Raw genomic sequence first — 13,192 nt, 5'->3', positions numbered from 1 at the left:
TTTGAAATGTTGAACCATAATTGAATGATAACTTCATCTTCCTTTGGTTGGAATCTTGTTTTTGTCATATTAACAACCGGTGTCGATCCAACTTCTTCACCAAGGTTAATAGTTTCCAACCTACCTTGAGTGCAAAACTATGGTGTTTCGGGCACTTGATCCCATGAAGCATAGTGTGGTGGGGTTAGTTGATTGATATGGATAATTTCCCGTATGATATGGATAATTTTCAAAGTGTGGGTTATTTTGTGAATTTGGGATAAAAATAGAATTTTGAAAACTTGGGTTATGATTTGGATTTGTGTTAAGAGGTGCATTTGCAAGGAATGAGTTATTTTGTTGATTTGGGATATGAGAAGAATTGCCACTATTTTACATATAATTTGACCAAGAACTATGGTGGTTGGGGTTCATTGTCAAATTAAATGTGCAAAAAAATAATTAAAAAAAGATCGAATAAATAGTTAAGACTAGATCGATGTGAATGAAAAAAATAAAATGAAGTGAGATACCTATTTATAAGATGAAGACATTATTCTATAATTTTGAAAATTAAACAATAGAGTTGTTGCAATAACGGTCATATTAATTAAAGAAGGTTGAAATAAAAACAAGTTTTTAATTTCTAGACATTGTTGGATTTAATTGTTTGAAAAAAAAAGGAAAAGGAAAAGAAAAAAGTGCCAAGTGGCACGTATGAGATGTGAATGGACTGAAGAACGTCCTTAAGTGGAGAGACGTTGGCTGTCTGTATTTATTAGTTTTGTAGGTGCAGTCCATAACCAAAACAATGGGAAATAAGTTCAACAACTTGATTGAATCTGTATTGCCGATTTGAGCCATATCTGTTTAAAAAAAATAAAAAAAAATAAAATTAGCAAAACTGCTATACCGAAACACTTTTAATGTACCGGAACACTTTCTACAACTTGTTCAACACACCGGAACACGTATGTAATTACCGGAATACTTTTTTTTTGTATACCGGAACACTTTGTTGTATACCGGAACACTTTTTGCATACCGGAATACTTTCAAAAGTGTTTCGGTATACAACACAACACGTTTTGGTATACCGGGAACACTTTGTTGTATACCGGAACACCTTTTGTATACCGGAACACTAAGTGTTCCGGTATACAACACAATCGATTCTACAAAATTGTAAAACCGGAACGATTTTGAAAAGTGTTCCGGTAATAAATTGAAAATTTAAGAAACCGGAACACTTTGAAAAAGAGTTCCGGTAAGTTTAACAAACATGGAAAAAAAAACGTACCGGAACACTGGGTGTGATTAGTCTACCGAAAAAGTTACAAAATGACAAAGTGAAAAATAATAAAATATATTTAAATTTGATAAGGGTAGAATGGGAATATTGGAAAAAATGTTGGGGTAGATGGAAGATTGTTGGGGTAGAAAAAAAAATTTCAGACGTTGGATAACATCAATTATAAAATCTTGGTTCAGGTATTACATACTTCATAAAAATAATACTAATTTAATTAATTAGTAAGACTACCTGTTTATACAAATTTTGAATCAATATTGCATCATTCATTATAAAATATGACTAAGACTAGGGAACTCTATACACATTATAAAACCCTTTTTCCCGTGTCACAATCAGAGCAGAATTTCACCGACAACTCGACATCGATAAACACAAAACCTGTGAATCTGGACCCCCAACGGTCCAGCACATAACACATAAAAGAGAGTTAGATAACATACTCAAAATATACAAGTGTAAGTAAACGATACTTAAACACTTCATCACAATTCATGCATATTAATAAATCATAAATATACATCATCATTCATACCAATCATAGTATTCAAGAGATTGAAGTCAATTACATTTATAATCATCGGACAATCAACACATACAACAAGTCTAACACACATAGACAATTATCACAAATTCCAAACATATGTGTCACATATCAAATATCAAATAATGTACACATATCCTAATGCAATCTAATGCCACAATCTTCATGCTATGTCCCCTAGACATATCTAATGCATGTGGTACCATCATCTTTATTATAGTATCTCACCTCCAATATCCTTCTTTATCGGATAAATATAATCTGATATTCTTCTTTATTGGAATATCCAATATCACTTATAATTCATGAATGTGTGTGTGTATTTCATGAATTCACTCACAATCAATAGCATTAAGCTCTTCATTTATAATGTGGAACACTATCCAACATTTCTTCTTTATTAAGATAACACTATACTTTAATATACGTCTTTATCATATAACATAATTCGATATACTTCTTTATTAGAATAACGTGATTCTAATATTCTTCTTTATTAAGTTAATTAACATCTCAATATACTTCTTTTGACATTTTAACAAACATCATCAACTCAATCAACAACAATCATATTCCACAAATATAATCAACAATTCATCAACACATCATCACAATACAATTAATCATGGTTATAAACACCTAATTGTATGTTAGAAACATCCACCAAATAAGTTTTGCACAGTACTGGTCGCTTAGCGACGACATAGTGAGGGATGGCGAACATAGTCAGTGCATGGACAACTTCTGGCGAGTGACAGTGAGCTGGTCGCTTAGCGAGGGCCTCAGGACAGCAACAGTCGCCACCTTCTGACAGCAATGTTCAAACTTCGTGTTTTTCACTCCGATTTACCCAAAAATCCCATTTTTCATGTTATAAATCTCAAATAAGTTTATCTTCATGTACATATAACACATATATAAACATAAAAGGACGTATTGATTCTCAGATCTACATCAAATGCATCGAAAAATTAATGATTTATCAGTTTTACTCAAAAACTCATAAACCACAAAGTTCTTGATCAAACATCTACAAATTCCCAATTTTAACCCACAAAATCGTTCATACTACATGATACAAGTATATTAAACATGTTATGAACATTCTCTATCATTTCCTTTAAGAAAATCACCCAAAAACCTAAACGAAAATGGGGTGGAGAAAGTTCGGGTACGGAGAAATCGACATTCTCCCCTTTCTCGTATCACCCACGAATATGAAATATACTCTCTTACCTTAGATCGACGAACTCACGAACTTTGCTCTTGGATCTCTCCTTAAAGCTTTTGCCCTAGCTCTCCTCTTCTCTTCCTTCTCTCTCTCTATCTTTCTCAAGAACAAAGAAAAAAAATGTGATTTTCTCTCTCTAATGGGCTTAAATAGCGACCCCTTCCATAAGTCCAAGGCCCATTGGGCCTAAAGCCCACTAACAAGGCCCAACTCGCGTAAACTCTCACTAACTCGCGTGTTAACTAAAGTTCTCGATAAATAACTTAAAATTACTATCTTACTTAAAAATCACGTCACCAAATAATTAAACACTTAAATAGTAAATAATAAATTTGGGTCGTTACAGCAGATGGTTTGGTGGACTGTCCTATGTGTTATGATAAGGAGGAATCAACTCAACACTTACTTCTTCACTTTGACTTTGCAGTACAAGTGTGGTATAGAGTTTTACGATGGCTTGGCATGATGGTGGTAATTCCATCAAATTTATTTGTTCTTTTTAACTGTCTAACGGGTGTAGCAGGTGCTCAAAAGTTAAGAATGGGATGCTGGCTAATTTGGCGCGCAACGTTATCGACTGTTTGGATCTTGAGAAAAGCCACCATTTTCTCGGGTGGTCGTAAAACAGTCGCGGAGCTGGTGGATGAAACTATAAGATGTTGTCTTGGAAGTGGGCGATGACAAGGGTGAAACTTTACACGTGTATGATTTACGAATGAATATATATATATATATATATATATATATATATATATATATATATATATATATATATATATATATATAGTTTCATTCCCTCTAAACATTTGTTTTTTTTCAAATAATGGTTTTTCAAATGTTATCTGTCAGAATTTGTTGTCCTTATTTTCAAGTCAATTTATGTATACTTCATATTTTTTAATATTTTTTTGCAAACATGTTTAATTGTTTATAATATTATAACAATCTTCTCCAACAAAAATTTAAATTTTTTTTTTTAAATATGAATTAAATATGAATATCTAAGTGCTAATAGCATAAAAATTCATATTTAATTCATTACTTGATAAAAAAAGGCTTAAATGCAGTTTTACCTCCTTGTTTTGAAAAATGCAGAATTTTGCACCCCCTATTTTAAAATGCGGAATTATATCGCCCCTATTTTATAATTTATTGGATTTTGCCCCCAACCAAAATTCGGCACAAAATCTGCTTCTGAGCCTCAAGTTCAAAGCTTCGCACATAACTCAATTTGGATCAATAATTCACAAAACAAGGGGTGAGAGGCTTAATGAACAAAAATATTATAATGAGCTACAGGGTAAAATATTATAATGAGATTTCCATACATGTAAATACTAGGCTTAATTAATAAAATGGTCCCTTAAAGACATTTTTGGTTTCAGATTGGTCCCTTAAAGAAAAAAAGGTCCAAATAGGTCCTTAAAGAAAAAAAAGTCTGAATAGGTCCCTTAAAGACATCTCCGTTAATCAGTTTAGTCCCTAAAAAGAGGTCTAAATAGGACCAAACTGATTAACGGATATATCTTTAAGGGACCTATTCGGACCTTTTTTTCTTTAAGGGATCTATTTAGACCTTTTTTTCTTTAAGGGACCAATATAAAACCAAAAATGTCTTTAAGGGACCATTTTATTAATTAAGCCTAAATACTATTAAAAAATGAGCTATAAGGTGAGAGGCATTACGAAAATACCAGTAGTAGTTTCATACGATAATTAATTTGAACAGACCTTCACTTAAATGGTAATTAATCTCTCTCTGTAACTCCATATTTAGTGAAGTTTGATTCTGTGGAAAAGTAACTCGATTGCGGTCGTTTCGGTACCAGTTTGGTGAATTATTGATCCAAATTGAATTTTGTGCGAAACTTTGAACTTGAGGCTTAGAAGCAGATTTTGTGCAGAATTTTGGTGGGAGAAAAACCCAACAAATTATAAAATAGGGGGGTCAAATTCCGCATTTTAAAATAGAGGGGTCAAATTCCGCATTTTTCAAAACAGGGAGGTAACACTGCATTTAAGCCTAAAAAAAATTAAGAAATTTCATAAGAGATGTTTTTATGATGTTTTAATCGGTCAACCTTGTCATTAGCACATAAAAATAATAGAAGATTACCAAAGATGTGAAAATGGTGTGTTATGGAACCTAACCAGTAACCATAGCCATCTCTAAGTACCACTTATTTGAAAAATTTACCGTCAAATCTTAACTTCCTCAAATTAATAAATAGAACCCAATAAATTAAATTCGTGAATCGTTCAAAATAGCAATTAGATCACTAGGCACTAGCTCGCCATTTTTTTGATAATGCGACGATGAAAAGATCAATTTAGTGGAATATTTTTTGAAAGACAAAGAATATATATTAATTTTGGAAAACAGTATATTTTCCAAACATATTTTCCCAAAAATCATTGTCAAGAGATGCTTTTGATTGAGTCGACAACCTCCACACAGCATTTTGGTTTTAATTTGATTTTTTCCAAGAAGACCAAATCTTTTGGTGTTTCCATACAATAATCTTTTAAAGTAGAATAGTTGCAATTAATAGATTTTTTTCCCAAAATATACCCCTCTCCCTCTCTTATTTCTCGTAATACCCCCCTCACAATTTTTTTTCCCGTAATGCACCTCTGACAGAAGACCAACTGGGTAGCACCATTTGAAATGGCGCCATGGCCATGTGATAGCGCCATTCTGAATGGCAACATTGACTGCTTTTCTGTTTTTTTTGTGTCCCCTGTACCAGACTGCTTTTCCCAAGATCATGCCATTTGAAATGGCGCTATCACACAAGCATCAAGCCATTCAGAATGGCGCTATGCTCCTTGCTGTTTTTTCCAGACGCGCGCGTGGCTTGCTGCATTAGGAGGAGATTTGAAATTTTTTTGAATGCATGGGAGGGAGAGAAAGAAAAGAGTTTTGTTTGAAATTTTTTTAATTTTTTTTTATTTAATTTTATTTATTTGATGAACAAATATTCGATGAATAAAGAAATTGTTTTTTTTTATTTGATGGAAAAAAAATTTATTACAAGACGATTATATAAATAAATAATTAATTACAAACAAAACACTAAAATTCCTAATGTCTACGATGTCTACGATGGCCTCCGGTGCCACAAGGTGGAGGACCTGCATTCCTCGGATGTCCTCGTCCATATAATTCCTCTTCCGCATTTGTATCATCCCTGTTAAGAAAGTTCTCGAGTTGATTAAAACTTTGAGACATCGAGGAACCTTCACCAGCAGCCCACGTTGAATTTAACATATCGTCCGGTACAGCAGAACCCCAATGTAGGGGGATATGTTGGGTTTGTTGGGTTTGTTGGGGTTCACCGGGGTGGTAAGCATTTTCATTGAACCGTTGAGTTCCCGGTGATTGACATGATTGGTCGTCGAAAAAATTTCGGGTGTATGGCAATGGGGTAAAAAAATTGGATTGGCTATTTGGATATTGGTCGGTAAATGGTTGTTGGGTAAATGGTTGGGATGTATGTTGTTGTTGAGGGGAAAAAGATGGTGGGTTTGGGATATCGGTATGTTGGGTAAATGTATTCTGCTACACATCAGGACGTGGGCGTGGATCAAATAAATAATGTTCGGAAGAGAGATATGGCATGTTGAACCTTGTATAATCATTCAAGAACTCCGTTGAGTGCATAGGTACACCATCCACCTGATCTCCAACGAGGACACAATTATGACGATTATTCCAGTGTTGGATTTCAACCATAAATTTGGCTGCCCAATCATGAACCGATGATCGCATTGTTGTATTGTGGTAACTCGTCATGACTTGGGGAACGCCCTGAAATCTCGCATGTTGAAATCCAAATTGAAGATGGACCCTGTCGGTCTGATGAAACTCTACAACCTCAAAGTTTATGAGAAATGTGGTTGCTGACCAACATGCAACGTCCTCTGGATATAAGCACTGGCTGACGTCATAAGGAGTCCAATTAAACTGATATTTTTAAAAACAAATTAGAGATTTGTTAGTGTATGAATTTAATTAGTTTAAAAAAAACAAATAAATATTAAGAGAATATATATTACCTCGTTGTCCGTTAAACGGTCGAGCACGTTTGTTGCGCCTTGTACGTCGTGGTCCGGACCGCCAGAGTACCTTGTTCCGGATGCAACGTACCTAAAATAATATTTTCACGATATGATTAATATCATAGTAAATATACATATTTATTATTAAATTCTAATAGATTGATTCAAAAATAAATAAATTATTAGATACTTACTTTAGAGCCAATGGCCTATCGGACGCTGGATTTCTAGTTCTCTCGTGGTGAAATTCCCTTATTCGGCAATGTGCCCATGCCTGTAAAAGTAAGGCACATCCGGACATGGTTTTGGTTGGTTGGTTTTGATCTGCGAGATCACACATGCCCCTATACAACGTTGCCAAACAAGCTGAACCCCAACTATATCCTCTTATTGTTTGTGTATCTTCCAACAATGGGAGGTACATAGTATGCACACGATCGCCAGAGGTGTTGGGCAATAAAAATTTTCCCAAAAAATAAAGAATATATGCCCTTAGGTGCATCAAGAGAATTTCGTAGGTGGGGTTTTCGGGCATTTCGTTAAGATATTCTTCCAGCCATGATAGCTTAACAGAATATCCTGATCGGCCGTTAGATGGAGGAATGGCTCCCAATAGTCGTGGGAAATCTGTCTCCCAATGCAGAGTTAACACAAGGAATGGTATTTCACAATAAAAAAGATTGTGTGCAAGCAATCAAAACGTACCACATTAAACGATCAATAGATTTTACACCAAAACAATCTGATCAAGAGAGGTACGTAATTCTTTGCAAACAAGCTCCACAATGTCAATTTTCCTTGAGAGCGTCGCATAGCAAGGCAACAGACCGTTGGAAAATTGTTCGCATCAGTAATACCCACACTTGTGTATCTTCTGCATTGATGCAAGATCACCAAAAACTTGACTCTAAAATGATATGTGAAAACATTCTCTCACTTGTGGAAGGTAACGTTACAATAGAGGTGAAAACTCTTGTTGCTCACATTAGAGATATGTTCAATTATACAATCTCGTATAAAAAGGCTTGGATTGCAAAAAACAAGGCAATCGTAAGAATTTATGGAGATTGGGAGGAGTCATATCAGCAGCTTCCACAATGGTTGATGGTGATGAAGAGGTGGCTTCCAGGTACAGTTGTCAAAATGGAGACAAGTCCAATAGCGTTAGATGGTCAAGTTTTCTTTGAACGTCTATTTTGGACTTTCAAACAATGCATTCAAGGATTTGCGTTTTGCAAGCCAATTGTGCAGGTCGATGGAACGTGGTTGTACGGAAAGTATAAGGGGACGTTGTTGATGGCCGTCGCCCAAGATGGAAACAACCATATTTTTCCGGTCGCTTTCGCAATTGTCGAAGGGAAAACCAAGGAAGCATGGAACTTTTTCCTGAAAAATTTGAGGAAGTACGTCACTCCACAAGAAGGCATATGCGTCATCTCAGATAGGCATGCATCCATTAAAAGTGCTTATGAAAATCCTTTGAATGGTTGGAATAATCCTCCAACGACGCATGTCTACTGCATCCGACACATCGGCCAGAATTTTGTGAGAGAAACCAAACAGAAAAAACTTCGGCCGTTAGTTACAAATATGGGTAAATATTTCTAAATTTTACTATTATATTTGCCACTAATTATTTGCCTCTAATATATTATTGAAAATAATTTATTTATTTTTATTCAATTTAGGATATGCACCCAGCGAACCCTCATTCAAATACTGGCGGAACGAACTTAGGAAGGAAAGTGTGGAGGCTTTAAATTGGGTTGATAAAATCCCGAAAGAAAAATGGACGCAGGCGTACGATGGAGGTCGTCGGTGGGGTCACATGACGAGCAATCTTGTCGAGGCGATGAACGCAGTCTACAAGGAAATTCGCAGCCTACCAATCACAGCATTGGTCAAAGCAACATACTCCAAGACTGCGGCACTTTTTGGAACACGCGGAATGGATGCAATGGCTGTGTTAGCTTCTGGTCAGGTGTATTCTGTGCCATGTCAGAAAAGGATTACAGATGCAATGACTAAGGCCCACTCACATGTAGTCACGCGTCATGATAGGCAACGTTTCGCAGTGGAGGAAACTGAGGATCCCCACGAAGGCCGACCAAAGGATACATTTAAAGTACACTTGGAAGAAAAATGGTGTGACTGTGGAAAATTTCAAGCATTACATTTACCTTGTTCACATGTTATTGCTGCTTGTTTTCACGCTCATTTGGACTATCAAGTGTACATTGATGATGTGTTCAAAGTTGCCAATGTATGCCGCATTTATGAGCATACCTTCGAAGTGGTTCAAGGCCAAATGTATTGGCCGACATACCAAGGCCCGAAACTTTTTCCCCGTTGAAATCTGGAACGCAGTGAACACAATGCTGCACAAGATGCTATAGCACACGTTGCAGCAAGACAGTCGCAGAACACAGTAAATAAATAAATAAATTGCAGAACAATAAATAAGACAGGAAATTGTTAACCCAGTTCAGTGCAACGTCACCTACTCTGGGGGATACCAATCCAGGAATGAATCCACTATAATAGCTCTAGTTCAAAGCCCTCGACCAACACCCGGTACTTGACTTATCACCTAGACACTACCCGTGCAATCCTATCTAAGAACCTCTTAGATAATGAGACCCCGTCCCAAATTCCCTCTAACAACACGTACTATGTTGCTGTCAATAATGAATGTAAGGATGGAGACACTCTCCTAGAAACTAGACAACACTCTTGCTTAAAAGCTTATGAGTGAATCATACAAACTAACTCCGTGCTTAAAAGCTTAGGAGCAGTTGACAATAAACAACACAAACCCAGTCCTAAACTTGCATCAAAACGATACAAGAAAGGCTCACAAAAGACACACACACTAAACCTCAAAAACGCACACTTTAGTAATACAAGGTTTAGAAATCGCGCGTTCAATAGCCTTGAGGCTTCACATATTTATAGTCTTCAATTGTCTTGATGGGCAAGTTAGGTCTTCAGATAAATACAGCTGTAGGAATTATGGCCAACCCTAAATTATTTCCAGAAATATAATTCATGTTGTACCAAACAAAAAAAACGCAAAAATATAATATAATTATATTTTTGTTTTAAATAACTTTCCTTTGACCGACTTCAATAAAGCTTGCTGAGCAAGGCTCGTTTTGCCCAGGCGCACGTGCTAGAACATATAATTGAAGCAAATCTTGACTCAGATTTGAAATAAAAATTCTGCACGAAAAACAGAGCTTCAGTATGCTGTACTATAATGCTACAGCATCTCAGTCCAGCATCTGGCTGGTTGGCTTTTGCAAAATGTAGCCAATCAAAACACCAACAATCTCCCCCTTTGGCAAATTTTGGCTAAAACAACCTTAGGCCAGTGCATAGAGAGATACAGTCTAAACTTTCCTTCGAGTCAACATAAGCACACAACTAGGAAAGAAAGTAGAACGATGCTAAGCTATTTAAACTTTCCTTCGAGTCAACATACGCACACAACTAGGAAAGAGAGTAAATAAATTCATCAAAATAGATAGCTAGCACGTAAGCATCAGAGGCATGCAACAGCGGAACATAACACATCTTAGCCTCAAAGTACAGACAGAGAGAAATAAACTCTCACATAGTGGATTCAAGATCGGAGAAATAAACTTCTTAAAATTTAAGCAACGCCACAGAGAATAGGAAAAATAAATTCCTATATAAGCATGCATATTAAAAGTAGTAGAAAAATAAATTCTACCTACTCCCCCTCAATATATGCATAAACTTTCACTCCCCCTCAAAACATGCATATCACATTAAAACATGCTATACTAGATGCTATAGCATTCTTCATCACATCATGCACATTACTCCCCCTTTTTAGCCATAAATTCTGACAAATAGGAGCATAGAATAGGAGCAAAACAAAGAACCATAGAATACCAAGTAGCACACAGTCATAGGATGTCAGAGCATAAGGAACCACATAGTACATGTTACAAACCATAAGGGCTAAGCCTTCAAAAAGAAATAACATCCAAAATAAGAAAAAGTTATAGAAGGAAACAGATCATATTGAGGGACTTTCATCAGAGGCCATCTCCTCTTCTACAGTGTCACCACCTGCAAGATCATCAGCATGAGGAGCGCCATGGGAAGGACCAACTCCATCCTCATTTGCCTGTGACTGCTCAAGCTCCAAGGCTTGGATTACACCATCTACCAGCTCCTTCTTCTCACCTAGCATATTACTAACCTCCCTGAGATTAGCAATCATCTGTCTCTTGGTCATGCCCACAGCTGGTGTCTTCAAAGATGCTACAGCAATGTCTGCAGCATGTTTTCCTTCCAATAATCTAAAATCCATGGTTAAAGCTGAGGGTCTAGAGACAGGCACATCAGAGTTAGTGCAAATGTCAGGATGTTGAGACAAGATAATACCACAGATCAGAGTGGGAAAGGCTATTGGCATTTTTACAGCAGTGGAAGAGCCATGGAGAATTGTTGCATTAAAAATATGAGTGCCATAATCAAAAACAGTACCAGTGCCTATGGCATAGATGAACTTGGCCAAACCTGTAGCTACACTGTTGGAGTGTGTAGTGGGGACCCAGTTTGCTGCACCTATTTTGTTCAGCAGAGCATATTTTGTAGTCAATTTTGCAGCAGACAGTTTGCCAGCTCTTGGCCACACTCTTACCTTGTCACCAGTTATAGTCTTACAAATTTCATGCATAGAGATCTCCAGCTCAGGTGCAGGATCATCACTTCTTCCCAGATATTCATTGATGATGGCTGGCGAGAAATCAACACATTTGCCTCTTACATACACCTTTAAGTATTCAGGGCTTAAAGGATCATCACAGTCAGCTGGGATGTTTACTAAGAATTCTCTAGTCAACTTATCATAGCATTTACCCAACTCAGATACAGTTTTCATTAGCCCTGCTTGCTCTATTAGATTCATAAGATCTTCACATTGCAAGAATTCCTCATTAAGGTTCTTTTCAATGGCTATTCTTCTTTTCACCACAAATTTCCACCTGTCAACATTCTAAACACAGTGGAAGGAGACATTGTCAATTGGTACAGATGGAACATTAGGAGCCATTCTCTTTCTCTTGGCAGATTTCAGAGGAGATGCTTCAAGAGATGCTCCAGCATCTTGATCTTCCTCATAATCAGAGTCACTAGAAGAGACAGTTTTTCTCTTCACAATCTTCTTCTTACTTTCAGAGGGTACAGTGACTTTGCTCCACCGTTTCTTAGGCCCAATTTTAGTTTTGGTGGCTTCAGAAGGAGTAGCTATATCCTTTCCTGTATTACTTCTCAGCCTCCTAGATATACCACCCCTAGGAGTACTCTTGAATTGGAGGCTTTCAACATCAATTACATTTGCCTCACTTGTATCAGGCATACTTGCAGTTTTACCCTTATCCTGAGTAATGACATCAGCAGGGATGGTGGTTTCAGTACCTTTTTCATTAACAGGAACCACAGGAGAGTTTGGTGAATCAGGTACTACAGAGGCACTAATATCAACATGTGCTTCAGATGCTGTAGCATCATTTGCAGCATCTAGCCCAGAACCTGCATTCTCATCAACTGTCATCTCAGACACAAGATTGGCCTTAGAGTTAGCGCCAATATTATCAACAACAACATCAGGGTTTTCCAAGGAGGTTTCCCCCAATTTCTCAGCAGACCTAGGTTTTTCTAATCCTAGGGTTTCAGTTAAATCCAATTCCAAACTTAAATTCTTCTTACTAGAATCAGATGCTTCAACATTAACATCAACATTTGCAGTAGCAGGATTGTCAAGATACAATTCACGCATTGTATGAACCGCTTTAAGAGTAGATTTAGATTTAGAACACTTACCCCCTTTCTTAGATTCAGACGGCACACGAGAAGTCGATTGACTTCGTTTAGAGCTTTTCTTCGGTGTGGTCTTCTTCGTCCTCACTATATCATCAGGAAACACCGTTGAAAGTGGATAGGCGATGGTGATTTGTTGAGGAAGAGAGTTATATGAAGGTGTGGTGTCGTCGTTCTTTGCAGGAGAAGAAGTTTGAGAACTCGACAT

General features: G+C 36.7%; 3 protein-coding genes across 3 annotated transcripts; 1 reads left to right on the top strand and 2 right to left on the bottom strand.

The window, feature by feature from the left end:
- Positions 1-8,040: 8,040 nt before the first annotated feature.
- On the top strand, positions 8,041-9,481 carry LOC123922520. Its single transcript, XM_045975230.1, has 2 exons — positions 8,041-8,722; positions 8,817-9,481. The coding sequence occupies exons 1-2, from the start codon at positions 8,041-8,043 to the stop codon at positions 9,479-9,481; spliced, it is 1,347 nt and encodes a 448-aa protein (XP_045831186.1).
- A 1,695-nt stretch (positions 9,482-11,176) lies between these two features.
- On the bottom strand, positions 11,177-12,046 carry LOC123922518. The gene has a single exon (XM_045975229.1). It carries the CDS (start codon positions 12,044-12,046, stop codon positions 11,177-11,179), a length of 870 nt encoding a protein of 289 aa, XP_045831185.1.
- A 114-nt stretch (positions 12,047-12,160) lies between these two features.
- On the bottom strand, positions 12,161-13,192 carry LOC123922517. The gene has a single exon (XM_045975228.1). The coding sequence runs from the start codon at positions 13,190-13,192 to the stop codon at positions 12,161-12,163; it is 1,032 nt and encodes a 343-aa protein (XP_045831184.1).

Source organism: Trifolium pratense, linkage group LG4 (assembly GCF_020283565.1).
Source record: "Trifolium pratense cultivar HEN17-A07 linkage group LG4, ARS_RC_1.1, whole genome shotgun sequence".
Taxonomy (NCBI): Eukaryota; Viridiplantae; Streptophyta; class Magnoliopsida; order Fabales; family Fabaceae; genus Trifolium; species Trifolium pratense.
This window is presented reverse-complemented; position numbering and strand designations above follow the sequence as displayed.